The 22,267-nt window shown below is 45.2% G+C and overlaps 1 protein-coding gene across 2 annotated transcripts in view; it reads left to right on the forward strand.

The window, feature by feature from the left end:
* The window catches only part of MAGI1 (membrane associated guanylate kinase, WW and PDZ domain containing 1), a 574,287-nt gene that overhangs the window by 451,675 nt on the left and 100,345 nt on the right, over positions 1-22,267 (forward strand). For both annotated transcript variants that reach the window (XM_036266477.1, XM_036266478.1), the window contains exon 3: positions 8,069-8,188. In XM_036266477.1, the coding sequence (XP_036122370.1) occupies positions 8,069-8,188 (120 nt within the window). The remainder of the gene's footprint in view (positions 1-8,068; positions 8,189-22,267) is intronic.

Genomic DNA, 22,267 nt, shown 5'->3' on the forward strand with positions numbered 1-22,267 from the left:
TAAGTTTTTAAAAATAATATAATTTTTATATTTATTTTTTAATTGATTTATTTTTGTTACAGATGTTTCTCCTTTCCCCCCATTGACACCCTCCTCCTGATCCTGCCCCCCCCGCCCGACCCCTCTGGTGAGAGGTATTTAAATAAACTGTCATTTCATCTCTTCCCATTTCTGAACCCACCCTCCTGAAGCTACTATGGTTAGAGGTTTAGTGTTATTCTACTTTTTTAAACTATTTATTAACTCATAAAACAAGCAGCTTCCATAGGGCTTTCTTTTCCATTAAAAAAAAACAACGCAGTGGCATTTTTGCATTTTATTTTATAACTTGTTTTATCACTCAACATCAGAGACATTCCTTCTGGTAACTGCATGTAGATCTAACTATTCTTTACACAGTGAAAAAAGTCTGAAGGGTGAAAATACCATCTTTCATGCAATCATTCCTGTATTCATGGACACTCAGATGTTTTGTTTTGGAGGCTGCTTTTGTTTTGGTCTTGTTGTTGTTTTCGACAAACAGTGCTGTCACAAATATCGAAGGAGGTTTTTTCCTAAGAGACCATAGCCAATAGGAACCAAATAGATTTTTAGTGCCAAACAGAGTTGGCCTGGATCATCTTTCAAAGCATATAAGAGTTTTTAAAGGAAGGTTTTCCTGTGTGAGTACAAGGTGTCTGTGTGGGCAACTCAAATGCTCTTGAGGTTGGGAGCTGCACGGGCCCATCCAGTGGCCCCTAGACACATGTGGCTCTTTACGTTTAAAGTTCTTCAAATTCATCGTAGTTTCTTTACCTGGTTTTAGAATTAGGATAATGCTGGCCTCATGAAAAGAGTTTGGAAGTCTTCCTTCTTCTTGAATTTTTTGGAATAGTTTGAAGAGAATAGGTGTTAGCTCTTCTTTGAATGTTTGGTAAAACTCCCCTGTGAAGCTGTCTGGACCAAGGTTTTTGTTTGCTGAGGGTCTATTGATTACTGCTTCAGCTGTGTTAGTCGTTATTGGTCTGTTCAAGTTTTCTGAATATGCCTGGATGCCTTTTAGAAGATTGTATGATTCTAGGAATTTGTCCATTTCACCTAGGTTGTCCAATTTGTTGTCATATAATTGTTCATAGTATTTTCTTGCAGTCCTTTGTATTTCTGTGGTGTCAGCTGTTACTTTACCTCTTTTGTTTCTGAGATACATCTGATAAGGAGTTAATTTCCAAAATATATAAAGTACTCCTATAACTCAACAAACGGCAGACAATCTAATTAAAAAATGGGCAGAGGACCTGAATAGATACCTCTCCAAAGAGAACATACAAATGGCCAAGAGATATATGAAAAAATGCACAGTCACTAATCATCAGAGAGATGCAAATTAAAATGACTATGAGGTATCACCTGACACCTGCCAGAATGGCCACCATCAACAAATGACAAGCACTGGCGAGGGTGTGGAGAAAAGGGGACTCTAATACACTGCTGGTGGGAATGCAGACTGGTGCAGCCTCTATGGAAAATAGTATGGTGTTTCCTCAAAAAATTAAAAATGGAACTTCCATTTGACCCAGTGATCCCACTTCTAGGAATATATCCTAAGAAGGCTGAAACACCAATCAGAAAGAATATATATACCCCCATATTCATAGCAGCACTATTTACAATCTCTAAGATCTGGAAACAGCCCAAGTGCCCATCAGTAGATGAATGGATAAAAAAGCTGTGGTACATATACACAATGGAGTACTATGCAGCTGGAAAAGGGATATCTTACCCTTTGATACAGCATGGAGGGACCTGGAGAGTATTATGCTAAGCGGAATAAGCCCATCAGAGAAAGACAGGCATCACATTATCTCACTTATATGTGGAATCTAATGAATAATATAAACCGACAAACAAAATAGATCCAGAGACATGGAGGCAGGGAACAGACTTATGAACCTCAGAGAGAAAGGGGTAGAGGGGCAGGAAGAGATAAACCAAAGAATTCATATACATATATGCATGACCAGTAGACACAGTAGGGGGCGAAGGCAGCTGGGGCAGGAGCAGGGAGGAAGGATCAATGGGGAACAAAACGGGGGACATCTGTAATAATTTCAACAGTAAAAATAAATTTTTTTAAAAGTGAAAAAAATAAAGTTCTTAAAATCCAGTTCCTCAGTCACACTAGCACTTGCCCATTAGCACATGTGGCTAGTGGCTGCCATGCTGGATGACACAGATATGGACTATTTCTGTCATGGCAGAAAGTGCCATTGGACAGGGATGGTTTAGAAATAGGGGTGCCAAAGTCAGGGTGTCTGCAACAAATCAGCATGCTGCCCAGCTTGCTTGTTGGTGACCTTGGGCAGGTTCCTTCTCTGGGCCCTTCATCTGTAACATGAGTATAGTAGCAGTCCTTGTGCCTTTCTTATGCAGATTCCGTACAATAGACTCGATTAAGTGAGACACCTTGCCTAAGAGAGGCATAAGGAAGCATCCAATAAATGGAAATTATTGTTCTTTTCCTAGTGTGTGATGATCTTTCTGTTTTTGAAAGTGGGAAGTGGGCACTGTGTTTATTTAAAGCTAATAACAACAAGATATTATGGGGCCGATTTCTAGCTCCATGAGCAGAAGGCAGTGTTGTAGGCTGTAGAAACACCCAGTTTGTCAGCCTGGTGATTTTTTTTTTTTTAATATGCTCTCCCTGAGAAACATGATAGAATTTGTTTTACTTCTCTTCTGCCAGGAAGTAACCCTTCTGGCTTTGTTAGAAGCATGGTTTGTAATAATTGTACCCACCCCAGATGGCTCCTGAAAACCCTTTGAAATGCCATCTGCCAGGCGTGTGTCCAGCAGGCAGCCTGTCATTCTGCTAGAAGAAAAGAGGGGGCGGAGTCCCCTCCCCGCCCTTTCTCCAGCGCATCACTGAATGGAGCCTGGTCCCCTTGGCCCAGACCCAGGCGGGTTGCTCAGAGCGTAACTGGGAGTAAACCTCCTGCTAGCCTGCAGAGTGGGAGGTTTTGTCTGGGTAATAAACCCTGAAGGTTTTGTGGGTGGAGATTTCCCCACCCTGCACTCCCTTCCCCTGCAGCTCAAAGGCCATCTAAGCGTATTTATTTACATGGGGAAATTGTATATGCTAGTCTCATTTTCCCTCCAAAATGTGGCATTTTTGAAATTTATCATTATTTTGAATACTTTCTGGAAATCAAGACCCAGGGTGATTGTTGTCTTTAAAGTAAATCTGACAAATTGGTTCTGAAAACAATGGCAAAGATAAGATAGCAGAGGAAGGAGAAACAACATGTACATTGTCTGGTTTGGAAGACTTTAAAAACTCAAATAATCTTTTGTTTGGTTTTGTTTATGCTCATCTTTTGGTGGGGTGGAGTGGGAGGATGGGTTAAATTAATGGCAACATATAGAACATATTGAGGACAGATTCTTTCACAGGAAGCTTCAAAGAGATTCTGTTCTTGCAGTGCACTGGAATTTTCCATCGTGAGGTCGACTGTTTGTGTATTCCAAGTAGCTGGCTGAACAACTTTTTTGCTTGGCTCCAAAACATCACACCCTCACCCTTTGCTCCTGCCTTACCCACTGCTGCCTCTTAGTCTCCACTGGGGATCCTCCTTCTCTTCCTGGTTACCACACCTCACGGGGGTTAGTGTTCAACCCAAACTTCTCGGCTTCTTTGTCTCTACTCTGTCCCTAGATTAGCTCTTTCTGTCGCTTGCCTTTAAATATCATTGGTTTACTGATCACTCCCAAGTTCTTCTCCCAACCTTCAGTCTGATCTTCAGATCTATATACCCAACTGTCCACACTCTTTGCACCTGGGTGTCTAATAAGCATCTCAAACTTTATCTGTCCGAGAGTAAACTCTTAATTCTTTTTCCTTAAAAATCATTTCCTCCATCTTTTTTCTTTCTATAAATGACACCACTCATTTTTCCAGGTCAAAAAATAAGTCTTTCTTCTTCTGTTTTTCTTACACACTTCGTCTGTTGCTCATGGGAGTGGAATTCTTGCAGTATCCCAAGAAAAATAGTTTTCAGAGACTCACATGGGAGAACCAGTGATTTTTATTTGTGAGGAATTAAATCTTGATTTTGCAAAGTCCCATTCCCCTTTGCCCAGTCATAGAAGGAGTGTAGTTTGGGGTTCATTAGGGGTAAAATCAAAGCCAGTGTCCAGAGTTTTATTTCATATTGGAGTAGTATCCAGTCCAGCATCAGGCTAGCTTAGCTTGTGTTCCCCACTGACGTCCACCAGTGCATTGCATGTAGGGTCTGCAGGGCCACATGGCCATGGAGAAAACACGGATGGATGCAGGGAAGCAGGAGCAAAAGAGCCCCACAAGCCAGGAGTCAAGTGCAACAAGAGAGAAAATTCCTTTGTCTAGAGGATTGTGTATCCCCACATTTTCATGGGTTGCAATGGCCCCACCCATTCGGGCCCACCATCTCTGGCCCCAGGTTTGACTGACAGGCAAGGACCTTCCCTATGTTACCCCTACTTCACTGGGCATGTGTCTATCTCCCCTTTGCTGGACCCCTCCCCGGGTGATCTGCAGGGAATGGGCCAGTGGTTCCCTGGGGATGCAAAGTGAAGCTTCCCAAATGACATGCTTATAATGCCTGGCCTTCCCTTTGTTCCTTTCCTGTTATTGACAACAAGCTAATTGCAACAGGATCACATCTACTCTGTCAGCAAGTTCTATCTTAAAAATAGAGACCTAGCATGGCCTGATGAGCTGACATACTTTTTGTTTGTTTGTTAATCCTCACCCAAGGATATTTTTTCCATTGATTTTTAGAGTGGAAGGGAGGGAGGGAGAAGAGAGAGAGAGAGAGAGAAACATGGATGTGAAATAGGCACATCGATTGGTTGCCTCCCATACCCGCCCCATCTGGGGCCAGGGATGGAACCTGCAACCCAGGTACATGCCCTTGACTGGGAATAGAACCCACAACCCTTCTTTGTATGGGCTGATGCTCTAACCACTGAGCCACACCAGTCAGGGTGAGTTGACATACATTTAGTACATCTTTGCTGTGGACTACATCACAAGTATTTAAGTTACTCAGTGATTGCCCGGCTGGAGTGGCTGAGTTGGCTGAGTGTCGTCCTGTGCACCGGAAGTGTGCAGGTTCAATTCCCAGTCAGCACATATCTGGATTGTGGGTGAGACCCCCAAGTCGGGCCATGTATGGAAGGCAACCAATTGGTGTTTCTCTCTCACACAGATGGATGATTCTCTCTCTCTAAGCATGTCCTCGGGTGAGGATTAAAGGAAAAACAAAAGATATTTAATGATTTGTGATAAAAATCTACTTGCTTCTTACCACTTCTTCCTAGATCTTCTTCAGGTCCTTGCCCTGATTTCTCTCACCTGGGCACCGTGCAGCACCTGATTGGAACCCCTACTACTCTGCCCAAAGCCAAATAATGATCTTTAAAAAATAAATGATGACATCACCCTTAGAATCAAACAGGAAGTGTTTTCTGTGACTGCATAACCGGGCCCCTCACTTTCATTTCTAGCCTCTCCCATCGCTCTGCTGCAGCTGCTCTGGCCTTCTTGCGCTTCCTCCAACATGCCAGCCCTGTTCCCACACCAGAGCCCTGGGCCTCTCCCCTGCCAGGAATGCTCTTCCCATTGTCACTTCTGCAGGGCTCTGCTGGCCCCTCCTAGCCAGGCTTTTCCTGATCACCTCTGCCAAGTGGCTTCCCTACTCCACCTTCCTTCCTCCCTCCAGGACACTCAAGCCTTTAACCTATGTTGCTCTGAGACAGTTTCTAACGCTTTGACTGTGTTTCCTACAAAAGACTTATTCCCTCTTGAAATTAAATGCTTTATCTATTCACATACATATTTACTTTCTATCTTTAAAATATAAATTCCATTGTAGTAGGGGCTTTATCTTGTTCCTGAGTGTTTTCCTGGCCTAAATTAGTGCCTGGCATCAGTTGGAACCTCAATAAATATTTATTAAATAAATGAAACCTAAGGATTGATGTAATGATTAATATATAAATCACTTGAACTCTAAGATTCTATTTACTCATTTCATTCTAACAATAACTATGTTATTGTTTATAAACTGTAACATCTGCTCATGATTACTGAGCAAAGTCCTCTAACGGGATTATCCCATGCAATGCGCACAAGCCTAGGGTGGAGCTACTCTTATGACTGCTATTTCGCAGACAAAGAAACTGAGAAATAACAGAAAGTAAGGAACTTGCCCAACACCACAAGTTGGGGAGCCAGACCATGAGCCCGTTGCTCCCTCCAGACCCCTGCTTATCACTAGATGATACTCTTCGTTTCTAGAGTCCCTCCTATGAGCCTGACACTGGGGAGAGAAGTTGAAAAGTGGTGAGCTTCCTCAAGGACTTGTCCTTGTATGCCAGCGGGGCCAGAAACAGGAACAAACTAGGACACCGTCCAAGAGTGGGCTTGTGGCTGGTCCACCAGCCGCTGCTTTTCCAGACAGCAGCAGCAGGCTGGGGGTGGTAGTGAACATTGATAACATAACCTTCTATGGAAAGTTGGCAGCTATAGAAAACACTCGGATTTCAGATATCAGAAAAATTGGGCTCATGTAAAAATGGACTTGAGTAAAAGATGCAAAATGTGTTGGGTGTTTTGACTTAAGGAAGTTCTGGACCTCCGCTCTGGGCGTGAGTGGCCAGTCCCACGTGGTCCCGGAGCGCACTGTGCCGGGGCGGGAGAGCACCGGGTGTCTGCAGTTGGTACTGACGTGCTGTGAAATTCCTAGGAACAGGGAATATCCCTGCTTCCTGTGTAGGAAAACACTGGTCTTTATTTATTTATTATCCTCACCTGAGGACATTTTTGCATTTATCTTCAGTTAGAGCGGGAGGGAGAGAGGGAGGAAGAGAGAGAGAGAGAAACATCGATGTGAGAGAAACACATCGACTGGCTGCCACCCATACGACCCAACCAGGGCTGGGGACAAGCTGCAACTGAGGTACGTGCCCTTAGTGGGAACCGAACCCAGGACTCTCTGGTCTGCAGGCTGATGCTCTAACCGCTGAGCCAAACCGGCCAGAGAAAAGCACTGACCTTTTACAGCAGCGTAGGTGATGGTGCCTTTCACAGTGCTCTGTCAGCTAAACACCCTAACGAACATGGGAGCTGAAATCAGGTTTTTTGCTTTTTCTTTTGGTCTTTCATAATATTTAACAAAGGTGCCTGGTACGCGCTGTGTGCTACATAGTTACTTCTTGGTTTATTTTCCTTTCTTGGTGTATGTATAAACTACACATCTCCACAGTGCTCCACACTTTCGAACTGAAGTTGAGCTTGAGCTAAATGATGGGGCTGCAGCCCCGTGCCTGAGCTAGCGACCGAAATACTCCAGATTCTCTATGTTTGTTATTTCATAAGAGGAGTTGGCCTATTTATTAGTTATTGTGAGAATGACCAGCTTAGTTCAGGGGGAGACTTTTAGAACATACAGGGTCCTTTCTCTCCGGTCAGGACTACGGGCGGCCTCTTTTTGCCAACATATTAATTACATGGAGTGCAGCAGCACCCTTTACCCTGGAGATCTCCAGCCGCAGGTCTTCGGTGATCGCGTCTCCCTGGGGAGGTGTTTGTGCAGTGGGTGTCTTTTCTGCCGAGGGCTGATTACAGTGGAACTTGCCGGATGTACTAAGGAGCACGAGAATCTCAAGGCCTGTGATAAAAATACAAACCCCTTAGGCTTCGAGCTTAAGGTGGATAACGTTTTAGTATTTACCAGCGCCCTCAAAGCTGCTGATTGTGAATGTTCTCCGTATAAAATCCAGTCCACCTTCTTCATTCAGGGCACTCTTAGAAGGGTGGAAGTTCCTGAGTGACCCCGCTGTGCATGCTTTTCTGCTCCAGTTCGAGAGTCCCGGCCCTGGGGGGTGGAGGTGAGGACGCTCCTCTGTTGGAAAGTTGTCTTCCCTTGGTCCCTGTCTGGGCAGATCAGCTCGGCGTGTCGTGTACTCCAGCTTACTGAACAGGTTGCTTTAATTACACCTGGATGTGGCGCTTCCTGTTTGCTGACTGAGGGTGTCTTGTCTGCCGCAGGCACCACCCGCTGTCCCCGGCCAGGAGAAGCGCCTGGCGTGGACTACAACTTCCTGACTGTGAAGGAGTTCTTGGACCTCGAGCAGCGGGGGACTCTCCTGGAAGTCGGCACCTATGAAGGTGAGCTTATCTGTGTGCGTGACAAGGACACTCTCCTGGGCACGGCAGTGGATCTGGCCACTTCAGCAAAAATGCTGTGTGGACCAGCGAGGTCAAAACAGCTAGAGGAGATGGCAGTTCACCTTAATATGATAATAAAATATATGGACTAAGGTTTTGTGTAGGTCTTTAAAAGTAGTTTTGGATTTTTTTTTTCTTCTATGAGTTTTCTGATTTACTTTATTAATTTAAATATATATGATTTGTGGTTTTAGTGTGGGTATGTATGGTATTAGAAGGAAGAAGCAGCATGGTCAGTCACAAAATGTGAGTTTATGGCAGTATTGTTTTCACCTTGAAGGACTGGAACGTCATTTTTGCAACTAATTAATTTTTCATGTATTTTCCAAGTAGATAATACATTTACGTGATTCATAAGGTAACATTTTCCAGAACTATTCAATAACTAATCTCTTTCATATGCCTGTCTTCTCATTTCCATTTCTTTTTCCTTCCAGTATTGCAACCAATGTTATTAGTTTCTGATTACTGTTCTGAAATTTATTTATATAAATACAGCTGTGTGTGTGCAATGCACATGTGTGTTCTTATTTTTTTCTTGTTTTACACAACTGGTAGTATATAATACGTTTGGTACCTTGCTGTTTTAGTCAACAGTTTGTCTTACAGGTCCTTACAGTTCAGTAGCAGACCACTTCTTGTTTTCTCTGTGAAGTGGCTGTGTCATGTTTTTATCTGGACACACCATAGTTTATTTAACTAGTCCCCTTTGGATAAATATTTTTAATATTTCACACTATTGCATTGGATAACATAGACATAAATCATTTCACGCAGGGGAAAATGTATCTATAGGATGAGATACCACAAAGGAAATTGCAAGATCAAAGCCAAATATGGGGAAAATTAAACTAGAACTTTCTGAAACAGTTATGTAGCTTGGTTGCTCTTTTGAGTGTTATTATTTGAGACAGGAGGACTCAATACGATACTATTAACTGGGTCAAATTACTAACTTGGTCAGGTTACTATGATATCTCTTTATGAACTTCGAACATTTGGATTTATTGGATGATCGCAGGGGCATATTCAAGATTTGGCTTAAAAACAGAGGTGAAATGCAAAGTTGACTATTATTTTATTAGGGACATTATAGCTTTGATGTGAGAATAGCCTCTGTTCCAGGCAGTGGCTGCTGGTTAAGTAATGATCATGAATCTTGGGTGTGCTGGCTCTGATTTTATATTCTTGGGCAGGTGGGAGGGAAAGAAAGTTATCTTTATACCTGCTGCTCATTTCCAAATTGGGAATGTACGTTAGACACTGTTTAGATGTTAATCAAATTTGTGATGGAGAACTCAGGAATATTTCCTTTGAATGTTGCGAATTATCAGTTGCCTTAGCTTCCTGGTGGCTGGGGGCCAGGTGGGGGTCTCGGAATGCCTGAGGCAAGAATGGTTCATTACGGACTAGGCGTGAGGGGAGGGGAGGGAGAAGAACCTAGAGCATCTTCAACATGTTGTCATAGATGTGAATCTGGTTAAACATTCAAGTGGCTGGGGACAGAGCAAATGTGAATCCTCTTTGATTAACAGACAATGAATAGTCCTTTTCTGAAGTCAGTTATCATGGCCACGCAGGGAGTTTGAATCCCCTAATGTAAAATCATCCATTTGCAGTTTAGGAGAGGTTAAGGGTTAAAGTGGTTGTGCAAAGCCAAAGGGTATCGGGTTGAAAAGGAATGGCGTGTGAATTGGACAATGACTGGTCTGGGGGAAAAGGAAAATAAACTCATTTTATGGAGGTGTTTATATTGCAGGTGACATATAGGTGGAATCACTTTGTTTTCCCTTTTAATTTTACTATTTGTACAGAGGTAGCTGTCATCACCAGTTTTCAGAGGGGGATGCTGAGGCCAGGTAGCACTTAGGAACTTTTTCAAGGTTGTACAGCCAGTTTCAGAATACCAGCCCGACTCAGTTTGACTTGCACATCCCACCCTCTTTCCTGGAAATCTCCGAAGGCGTATCCTGGATGTAACCAGAACTGTGTTAGCTTAACCTAACTCCCTGGCGTGTGGCAGCAGAGAAAGGTTTTCACAAAATATCTGATCTTCTCACATGAGACGGTCCTTCTGTGACGTTCCTGAGCTACTTTGGAGTTGAAATTTTCTTATGCCCAAGATTAATCCGTTCCATTTTCAAGGCATTTGCCTGCCGCGTTCTTCGTCTTTGACCTTTTAGCGGTTTAATTTCCCTGCCGTGTGAGATGCTCATAATTTTTTGGAACCGACTGGAGCCTGTAATGTTGACTCTTATAAGCTGAAAGTACAGTGGGAGTTTTATTAAATGCCAGGTGCTGTGACAAGAACAGGGCTGGACAGTTTTTTGAGAGCACCCTCTGCCTTTGTGTGCCCTGGACCGCCCTCTGGCGGCAGCGAGGGGCTGTGACTCTGTGGGAGCTGCACGCAGCCCCTCTGCCAGGAGCCCTGTGCCCCCTGCTTTAACACTCCACGTCTCCATGGCTCTTCAGAAAAACCACGACGATAATCGGGCCTCCTCATAGGCAGGAGGAAATGAGATAATAGTCGGAAAGGGCTGAGCACAGTGTCTGTCTCAATGAGCATCAGCTCTTACACTATTTATTCAGACACGGAGGGTCCTGTATTGCTACCTGAGTGTTCCCTCCGCCTTTACTAGTCAGTAACCCGGAGGATTTGCCAGTAGAATAGCTTCTTTCCTTCCCAGGTGCTCACCATCTTTAGTCCCTGCTCGAATGTTTTTCTCTTGTCCTGTTTCTGGAGAGGAGACCTATACTGCAACACCACATACGCTTTGCATGTCTTAGGTCAGAAGAATAAGTGTAGACGAGGGAATAGCTCCTGTGGTAAAGAACTTAGAAGTCGGTAAGTCCAGAGTGCTTTCCCTCCTGCAGGGACCCACCAGTACAGGGTTTAATGTACAGATTCCGAGGTGTACCCAGCAACAGCATGTACATATATGCTGTTCTGGTGTATTTCACTCTGTTCTTTCCCTTCACACTCCTGTATCTTGGGTGTCTTTCCACATTACCCCATGCAGTTCCACTTTATTCTTTTTTTAAAGATAGAATGGAAGGGAGGGGGAGAGAGAGAGAGAGAGACATCTATGTAACTGGAGCTGGGGATCGAACCAGATACTTGCCCTTGACGAGGAATCGGACCCAAGACCCTTTGGTCCCTGGACTGACTCTCTAACCGCTGAGGCAAACTGGCTAGGGCAGCCACTTTATTCTTTATAAATGCTGCACAGTATCCCAGTGTATGAATATATGTAATTTATTTAGCCAGCTACCCTATGGCAGATGGTCACTTCGGTGTTTTTGTACACAATGCTACAGTGAGCGTCCTTGTGTAAATATCTTACTACACTGTTTTGAATATGTCTACAGACTAAGTTTCTAGCAGTGTAGTTTTAAAGCAAGCCCTTTTATACAAGTATAGTTTGTGTTGTACACAAGTATAGTACATTGTGCATATACTTTGGGTCGTTGTCTTAAGCCACAGGGTGTGATGTCCAGGGCAGAAGACCAGAGCAGCGCTACCTTTGAAGATGCTTATTCTTTCAGTTATTTATTCTTACCAAGACTTGTCCAGTGTATACTATGTGTTGGGTGCTCTTCAAAGTGCATTTTATTCACTAACTCACTCAACGGCCCAACAATCCTATGAGGTAGTTATAATTTATCCCCATATTACAGAAGAAGAATATGAAGTCCAGAGATGCCAGTTATCTTTTTGTAAATACTTTAATTTTTTTTATTACAGTTGACATGCAATATATTAGTTATTAGACATTTCTATAACTTACAAAGTGATTCCCCCATAAATCTAGTATCTATCTGACACCATACATAGTTTTACAATATTATTGACTATATTCCCTGTGCTGTACTTATATGCCCATGACTACTGTGTAACAATCAATTTTTACTTTTTAATCCCTTCACCCATTTCACTCAGTCCCCCATCATCTAGCCCCCGATCTAGCAACCATCAGTTTGTTCTCTATATCTCTGAGTCTCTATTTGTTTATTTTGTTTTTTAGATTCTACACATAAGTGAAATCATATGGTATTTGTCTATTGCAGTCTGACTTATTTCATTTAGAATAATAGCCTCTAGGTCCATCCATATTGTTGCAGATGGCATGGATTCATTTATTTCTGGCTGAGAAATATTCCATTGTATCTATGCACCACTTCTACTTTATCCATTCATCTGTTGATGAGTCCTTAGGTGGCTTCTGTATCTTGGCTGTTGTAAATAATGCTGCAATGAACATAGGGGTGCATATGTCTTTTCAAATTAGTGTTTGGGTTTCTTCAGATAAATATCTAAAAGTTGAATTGCTTGTCCTTATTTGTCTCTTGTTATAGCCTTTGTTTAAAGTTTATTTTGTCTGATATAAGTATTGCTCTCTAGCTTTTCTGTTTGTTTGTATTTTCATGAAATATCTTTTTCCATCTTTTATATTCAGTCTGTGTGTGTCTTTTAGTCTGAAGTGAGTCTCTCATATTGCAAAGGTCTTGTTTTCTTATCTATTTAGCCATCTGTCTTTAGATTGGAACATTCATTTAATGCATTTACATTTAAAGTAATTGTTAAAAGATAGGTAGTTATTGACATTTTGTTATTTGTATATTTGATCTTTATTTTCCTTCTTCTTAAAGAAGACCCTTTAACATTCCATATAATACTGATTTGGTGATGATGAACTCCTTTCATATTTTCTTGTCCGGGAAGCTCTTTCCCACTCAATTCCAAATGATAGCTTTGCTGGGTAGAGTAATCTTGGTTGAAGTCCCTTGCTTTTGAATATTTCATGCTACTGCCTTCTGGCCTGCAAAGTTTCTGTTGAAAAATCAGCTGATAATCTTATGGTAGTTCCCTTGTAGGTAACTAATTGCTTTTAAGATTTTCTCTCTCTCACCCTGGCCTGTTTGGCTCAGCGGTTAGAGCGTCAGCCTGTAGACCAGAGAGTCCCGGGTTCCATTCCCGCTAAGGGCATGTACCTCGGTTGCAATTTGTCCCTGTCCCCGGTTGGGGTCGTGTGGGTGGCAACAACTCGATGTGTCTCTCTCACATCGATGTTTTTCTCTCTCTTTTCCTCCCTTTCTCCCTCCTGCTCTATCCGAAGATAAATGCAAAAATGTCCTCGGACAAGGATAAATAAAAAGAGATTTTCTCTGTCTTTAACTTTTGGCATTTTAATTGTGATGTGTCTTGGTATGGGCCTCTGTGGGTTCATCTTGTTTGGGACTCTGTATTTCCTGGGCCTATATGTCTATTTCATTTGCCAGGTTAGAGAAGTTTTCCATCATTATTTCTTCAAGTTGTTTTTCAATTCCTTGCTCTCTCTCTTCTTCTGGTACCCCAATGTTGAGAGTGTTCATGTGCTTGATATTGTCCCAGAGGCCCCATAAACTATTCTCATTTTGAGGGGGGTTGCTTGTTTGTTTTTTTATTTTTTTTCTGTTCTGATTTAGTGTTTTGCTTCTTTATCTTCCAAATTGCTGATTCTAATCCTCTGCTATATCTAATTTGTTGTTGATTTTCTGTAATGTATTCTTCAGTTTAGTTGATGTAGTCTTCATTTCTGATTGGTTCTTTTTTATGTTTTCTAGTTCTGTTTTTATGTTTCCTATGTCTTTATTGAAGTTCTCACTCACTAAGTTCTTCTATTGTCCCCCTGAGTTCCTTGAGTATCCTTATAACCAGTGTTTTTTTGTTTGTTTGTTTGTTTTTTGTTGTTTTTTTAACCTCACCCAAGGATATTTTTTGCATTTATCTTCAGATAGAGTGGGAAGGAGAGAGGGAGGAAGAGAGAGAGAGAAACATCAACTGGTTGCCACCCACACGACCCCAACCGGGGCTGAGAACAAACTGCAACCGAGATACATGCCCTTAGCGGGAACCGAACCCAGGCCTCTCTGGTCTGCGGGCCAACACTCTAACTGCTGAGCCAAACTGGCCAGGGCATAACCAGTGTTTTGAACTCTGCATCTGGTAGATTGCTTGTCTACATTTTGTTTAGTTCTTTTTTGAGGTTTGTTCTTTCATTTGAGACATGTTTCTTTGTCTCCTCATTTTGGCTGTCTCCCTGTGTTTTTTCCTATGTGTCAGGTAAGAGCTAAGATGTCTCTACCAGCCTTGGTAGATTGGCCTTATGAAACAGGTGTCTTGTGTAGGACCAGAAGCTCAGGCTTCCTGGTCACCTGAGCCTGGTGCTGGCTTGAAAGTGCCCTCCTGTTGCAGATGAGCCATGATTGCTGTTGGCACATCAATGGGAGGGATTGTCTCTCAGCCTGAATAGTTGAGGACTGGCCAGAGTGGAACTGTTGTGCAAGGGATAACATTATGGAGCAGGGTTTACTTCTCAGGACCCTGGTGCCTGCCGAGTCTGCACTCTGGGTGTGCGGTTTATGGAGGTGGTTGGGTGGTGGTGTGGTGTGCTCCGAAGCTGGCCCCCGAGTGTGTTGGTCTGGGGCCTCTTGGGAGGTTCTCCGGTGCAGGCCAAGGTCAGCCATTGCCTGTGCCCTGCCCAGGGCCACCTGGTATGGGCTACAAAGTGATCTGTAGATGGTTGTCCCTTGTGCTGGGCTTGGAGGTACCTGGGAGAGGGTCAGCTGAGAGCTGAGGCTGGCTGCCAGTAGTGCCAGGCTTGGGGCTGCTTAGCAAGATGCAGCTCACCAAGGTCAGATATTGCTTGTTTGGGGTTTGTGGACCTTTGAGAGATTTTAGGAAAGTCTGCAGCATGAGCCAAGATGGACCGTTTGTATGGAAAAGCCACTGGAAGCAGCTTGGGTGGGCCACAAGTTGGGCGGAGCAGGGTCTCAGGGAATCACAGGGTGGGATGAACTGAATTCGCTAGGCTGATGGACACTCAGCCATGGCCCTCACCTGGCAGTGCAGGCCGGGTGCGGGGAGAGCTCAGCGAAGGAACAGTGGCCTGAGCCTGCACTTCCTGGGGGAAAGCTGCCCCTCCCGCCCTTGCCCTGAAGCCAGACAATTCAGTTCCTCCCCACAGATTTCAGGCACCTTTCTCTGCTGCCCCGGTGCTGGAGCTCAAGGGCGTGAGTCACCAGCTAGTATGGCTGTGCACCAGCCCTTTAAGAGGAATGCCTGGAACACCAGCAACCTTCTGTCTCAGCCACAGTTCCCCCTGGATTTCACAGCCAGAAGTTATGGGGAATCCCTTCCTGGCACTGACACCCTGGGCTGGGAGCCTGGGTGGTGGGCTGGGACCCCTGGCTCCTCTGGGGGGACCTCTGCAGCCAGCATATCCTTCCTGATTTTCAACACCACTCGTGGGTGTGCGACCAGCCGTTCTGCCTCTCTGCCCTTCCTGCCGAGACGTCTTCTGTGTGTTTGTCATAGGACTTCTGTGCAGCTACACGTCTGTGGTTTTCAGTGATGCTTGTCCTGTAGTTTAATTGTGATTGTGGAGTGGCTGTGGGGAGAGGCGAACACCACATTGACCCACGCCACCATCTTGACCGGAGGTCCCCGTTACCTGCAGTTCACATGCTGAGCCCGAGGTGAAGCCGGGACCCGGCCCGGGCTGCCTGCCTCCAGGCTCCACTCTTCGGCCCCTCCGTCTTGCGAGGCAGTTGCATTCAAACCGTTTCGAGACAAGTGGTGCGTGCTGAGAAGGAGATGCAGGGCGCTCCGGAGCAGGTGGACAGCACGGCGTCTAATGCCGGTCAGCGTGGGCCTGGAGGACGTGCTGTGCGAACGGAAGCCTGTCGGCGGAGTTCGGGAGTTCGGGGATCGGCTCACCCCTGTGTTCGGTTCCAAGCCGGCACCAGTAAGATGATGAGCGAAGAGAAGTTAGCGTGATGGGTCCTGGAGAAGGGGGCAAGGCACCATGCCCTGCGTTTTCTCAGATGCTCTCCAACAGAATTTTCTCAAGTGATAAGAGTGTTCGGTGTCCTCAGCTGTCCAGCGTGGAAGCCTACAAGTCACATGTGACTATTGTGACTGAGAAACTGAACTTTCAATTTCATTTCATCGCCACAAATTAGCTTTAATTATGATTTAAAGTTACTGTGACATTGACCTTAGCGTGGCGGCTGCCATGGTTTACGGCGCAGTTCCAGAACCAAAGCTTCTGCAAGGAAGGACGCGGGCCTCTCCAGAGGCCTTTCCCTGCTCACCAGCTGACTTCGGAGAGCTGGGCACATCTCTCAGCGTTCGGCTCCTTTTGAAAAGTATAATTTTCCATTGTCCCAAACAATGTCACTGCGGAGGAGCAGTGATCTTTTGTGGATACCCTCAGTGACCATGATAAGGCAGACAAGTAGACTGAACCAATAAAACCTCAGGGCCTGGTAACCTTGAGATTTTTTCAGGCCCAATATTTGTCTGGACTTCGGAATTGCAGGGCTGTAAGGTTTTAAAGCTAGACGTGCCGTGGAGTTTTTTCTTCGGATTACGGAACTCGGATCCAGAGAGACTGGCTGGTCAGGACAGCTAACGGGAGCTGGCACAAAGCGTGGCCACGTACCTGCCACCCAGGTCCTGTCACAGGCGGACTGGAATGCCAGTATTTCCTGTGTCTGCTGCCCGGATATTGACACCTGTTTTGTCGACTTGATTACTGCTTTGTTCCTTTGTTAAAGATGAAATACTGCACAAAACCAGATATGATCATTGTCTCTATGGGTTTTATAGTCTGGTGCACGAGACACATTATCCAAATAATCTCAGGAATAAATACACTGTTGTAAATGTGTTAGGAGTTACAAAGGAGACTACAGGATGCGGAGATTTGATCTCTGTGGAATTGGGAAAAGCTCCCCCTATAGAAGCAGTAATGGAGGTGAGCTCTGATGGTTGGGCTGGAGTTGGGTTGCTCGATTTAGCAAATAAAAATACAGAACACCCAGTCTTGCATTTTATCTGGAAACCCTAGTTGGCGTTAGTTTGGGACTATATTGGTGGCAGCGGCAATGAGTCAGTGAATATAGAGATATTTATGTGATTGAAAAGCTAGCCTTGGTAAAGTGTAGGTTACCATAGTAAGGAGGGAAAGAGGCAGGTGATGATAACCCTCCTACAGTGACTCCTAGTTTCTTTCTATGTAACTGGATCGAGGCTGCTACCATTTGCTGCATTAAGAAACACAGGAGAATGCCAGGTGTGGTGCAGGCCCAGGGCCTCCTTGAAACTGTCCGGCCCCACCAGCTGTAGTGCTGACCGTTACATAGACCCCAGCAAAGTCAAGGCTGTTCCTCCTTATGTAAGGAACCTAACTATCACCCCCCACAAGGCAGGGAGCCCGAAATTGATTTCCTCTTTGCACTTGGAACCAACTCCTCTCTCTGTCACTAGACAGAATCAGCCTCAAGGCAAGTCAAGACAAAGAGGACAAGAGGAACGTGCCTTTCCTCCTGGTCAGCTTCCGAATGCTGGCGTTGAGCTCGTGTATGTGACAGTGCTTGAAATAAATCAGTTACTCCTTGTGTCTTGCTTTCCTTTTTTTTCCCCTTGTTGACATTTTTGCTCAGCAAGACAGGTTGCTGCCTCAGCTGGCCCGTAGGACTTCTCCAGGAGAAAGCTCACGAGGGGCGAACTAACTGTTCGGGGGTACCAGACACTCCTGCTCTGCAAGTGCCTCTGGGCAGAAGAGGCTGCTTATAGGCTCTGAGCATTGCAGAGGTTTCCCTCGGCATGGAAGTGTGGTGCCACTGTGACATTTCACATTGCAGCTAAGGGTTGCATATTTCTGCATGTTAATTAGGATGGGTGGTGTCAGCATTCAGTAATGTTATTGTTTTGCTTCCTAGAAGGTCCACAAAAAAGCAGCTGCCATGGGCATACTTTGGGGGGACACAGAGATAGAGCAGGGTGGATAGAGCTCCCATTTGTCATTGAGGAGAACGAGACCGGCTGGAGTCCTTGCTTTGGCGGCCTCGGAAGCCTCCCGTGGTGATAAGCTCTGCTGGCAAACTGCACCCTGGAGTGTTCTCTGTTGATAATGAAAGTAACCAAAGGGAATTTGTGTCGCTATTGGCTGTTCCTCTGTATATGAAGGTGAGGAGGCCTGGGGCCAGGGAAGTTTCTTCCCTGCTCAGAGAGCCCAAGAGATCTCTGGAGTTGAGAGATGGGTGTTGGAGACAGACTAGTCTGTATATAATCCCAGTCACCCTTACGGGTTGTGTGAATTTCAGTGTCTTTATATGAACATGGGAATATTAATGACTTTTTTCTGTAGGATTATTAATAAAGATTGCAGGAAGTGAATATATGACTAGTGACATTTGGTAGGTGCACAATAAATGTAACTTTGGTTAATGTTCTTTGAATATCTGTTTGGATAACAGTACCCTCTTCTACAGTGGAACGCTTTTATCTGCCTAGAACATCTGTCACATTTCAGACTGCTGGGCTTTATGACACACTAACATTGAGCCAAGCACATTGCTGAGTACTTTCTATACATTATCTGATTTATCTTCCCCAAACCCCTATTAGATGGGTACTGTTCTATCTTTAGTTTATAGTATGGGAACTGAGGCTGGAAAGAGGGAGGTCCCTTACCTGCTCAGGGTAACAAAACTCGTAACTGACATTGCCCTCTTTGGTCTTATATTTAAAGCCAAATGACTCTGGCAAAAGCAAACATCTAATTATAGGCTGTTGGCTTATTGTCCTTCTGTGCATACAAATCACAGCTCTGCAGGGCGGAGCAGGTAGGAAAAGGAGGGGTGGAAAGAAGTGGTTGGAGTCTGGAGGATGCCATCAGGTGCGGAGCGAGCCGGTGGCCAGGTGAGGGGTTGTGACTGGGGTGATTCCCCTGTGACCCAGGGACTGGAAGGACGTGCCCCGCGTCGTGCTGTGAACAGATGCGCAGCACAGCGATCCCTGCTGCAGTGCGCGGGACTGTGTCCGCAGGTTCAATTCCTCAGGCTGTCACGACTCCTGAGGGACAGCGTGTGCCTGTCACCTTGACGGGCGGTGCGGTGGGGCCTAAGAACAGACCTGGCCTTGCCTTCAAGGACTTCGTCGTCTAGAGGTGAGGACAGGTATGGATTAATTAATCGGCCTGATAATACAGCTCGGAAGGAGAGGCGCAGGGTTCCCTGAGAACGTGGAAGAGCCCGTCAGGCAGCTTTGATCTGGGGTGTGGGGCAAATACTGCCCCTGAGGACGAGTGGGCGATGTGGCACAGGGAGCAGAGGGAAGGGCGTGACCAGAGCGGGGCGGGGCAAGGGCGTGCGGGGAGGTGGGCGCAGCTCCCGGCTGCCGGAGGAGCGCGAAGGGCAGCAGAGGGACCGTGAAGGTGCTGAGAGCTGACCCGGCCAACCGTGCCCGGCCTGGGCCCGAGGCCCCAACGGGTATGTCGCATGTTTGTGTCTTTATGTGTACCCACACGTCACACCTCAAAGGCATAGGTTCTTTTACCAGCCCCTTGCCAAAAAAAACCACACACAAACGTATTTTGCCCCCTTTGGGCTGATTGTCTCATTGAAAATGTATGTTCTAGATTCCCAGCTCTTGGTGTCACTACCACTCTGTTCTACTTCTTTCCAAAAGCTTGTCCTGGAGGAAAAGACAAGTCTCTCCCCCTCCCCCACCCCATACAAAATTATAAAAGAAACATGGGACTGGGGGACAAGGGCCTGAGAGCTATTTACTCTGAATCACCCAGGTTGACACTAGAGAGGCATTTCTAGCCCTGGCTGGTGTTCTCAGTGGTTAGAGCATCAGACTGCACACCAAAGGGTCCTGGTTTTGATTCCTAGTCAAAGGCATGTACCTGGATTGCAGGTTCAATCCCTGCCCCCAGTGCACAGAGGCAACCCATCGATGTGATGTGTCTCTCTCACCTCTCTCTCTCTCTCTCTCTCTCTCTCTCTCTCTCTCTACCCCTCTACCCCTCTCTCCGTCCCTCCCTTCCATTCTCTCTAAAAATCAATGGAAAAAATATCCTCAGGTGAGGATTAACAGAAGGAAAGGCAGGCTGGGACAGGATACCCAATGTTTAGAGCGTTGTCCTGAGACACCAGGGTCGTGGGTGTGATGTCTGGTCAGGGCACACAGGGAGCAACCAGTGCATGCGTAAGTGGAACAACAAACTGATGTTTCTTTCTCTCTCTCCTTCCTCTATCGGAAGTCAATAAAACTTTTCTTAACGAAAGGAAGGTACTTGTCGTGCGTTGGGTCTTGTTGTCCATCTACGAGCGAGGACTGATTTCCTGGGTCCCGTTTGCCTTGCTGTGCAAAGGGTGGTGCTTGGACGAGCAGCATCGGCATCTCCTGAGCACCTGCTAGACATGCAGAAGCCTGGGCCCACCCTGACCCACTGACTCGGAATCTGCAGTTTTACTGTTTGCACAGCGTTTAAGAAAACTGATGTACACCTTGCAGAGAAATTGTGAAGAGAGTGTTTTAGTTCCATTTTTACATTTTATTATATTAGTGCCAAACATACAGCCCAGCATAAAAAGCTTCTCTGTAAGGAAATAGATGCAGGAATACTAAATTTGTACAAAATGAGAGATAGTATAGATTTGATTCATTCTCACTTACAACTCAGGGTACAGTTCTCCTTAAATATTTTATCAAGCACTAAAAATTGATTTGCAGCTCCCATTAATTTTTAAATGCATGTCAGAAAATGTTTTCTTTGACTTGGTGGTGTCCAAAGATGGTGCCTGTTAATCAAGGGCAGCACTGGCTTCCCCTTACAACCGGCCCTGCCTCCCCCTCTCTGCAGCTGCCATCCCTGTTGAGTTTTATTATAGAGCCAGTTCTGAAAATAGCAACAGAGACACATCATTCCCACTTGGGAGGGAGCCCGGCCACCTCAGGAAGTGTGTGTTGGCCAATGTGGAGACCGCGGGAGGCAGGCTCGTGTCTCTTAGAAACTGTGCAGCCTGCCAAGTGATGACCCAAATTAATTTTTTAATCATTTATAATTCTTCACATGATTTGTATTTAATAGCATTAAGTGATCCATATACTCGTCCTGGGGAGTCTCTTGTGCATACTGTGCTGGGTTTGTCTTTCTGCCACGGCGAGGCTTGGCCAGAGTATTTATGGCCAGAGAGCAAACCATTGATGAGGTGTAGGGTTGACTGGAAGGGAGGGATGTGGACTCAGATGGGGGGGCAGGGGTCAGGCAGGCAGTGAATAGGGTGGCTGGGGACATGAGCAGGCCTGGTAACTGGAAAATGGGACAATGCATAATCCGAAACACCCAGATTTTAAATGTTGGTCACTAATTCAAATTGTTTTTTAAATATGCGGGGGGAAAACATATCTGCAAAGGAAAGACAGACCCTCTGCAATGAGACCACTAGGTAGAAGCTTGCCTGTGAAGGTTGTAGCCGTATGGAAAATGGGAAATGCTGGAGCGGTTTGAATAAAACACCACCTCCTGCTTACCATACCTTACAGTTTACGGGGCACCTTCAGGTGAGTTACATTATTTCATCTTCAGGAGCATCTTGGGAGGTTGCTAGGGCTGGTGCTATTTCAGAGAGAAATTTCCCATTTGACAGAATGTTTAGATTAAGTATTAAAACCTTGCCCAAAGTTATTTGGTCATTGGCATGTTCACTTGCTTATTCCTTTATATGAGTGGCTCTCAACCTTCCTAACGCCTCGACCCTTTAATGCAGTTCCCTCATGTTGTGGTGACCCCCAAGCATAAAATTATTTTTGTTGTTACTTCATAACTGTAATTTTGCTACTGTTATGTCTTAGGTGACCCCTGTGAAAGGGTCGTTGGACCCCCACAGGGGTGGCGACCCAAGATTGAGAACCGCTGCTTTATATCAGGGAATAGTACTCAGTACCAGGGGATAAGCTCTTCGGACACATTGCCTCATCAATCCTCCCAACACAGTGTAACCACCCTCACTTCAAAGATTAGAATCTCACACTATGGACAAAAAGCTTTAAATGGACCACCTCATTTTATCCCCATACCAGTTATTCTAGGTAGAAACTAAATACTCTTAAAATCCCAATTTTACAGAAGAGAAAGATTTTTTACAGAATGGTGAAATAACTTGCCCAGGGTCACAAGC

The sequence above is a fragment of the Molossus molossus genome, unplaced genomic scaffold (assembly GCF_014108415.1).
Source record: "Molossus molossus isolate mMolMol1 unplaced genomic scaffold, mMolMol1.p scaffold_m16_p_18, whole genome shotgun sequence".
Lineage (NCBI taxonomy): Eukaryota > Metazoa > Chordata > Mammalia > Chiroptera > Molossidae > Molossus > Molossus molossus.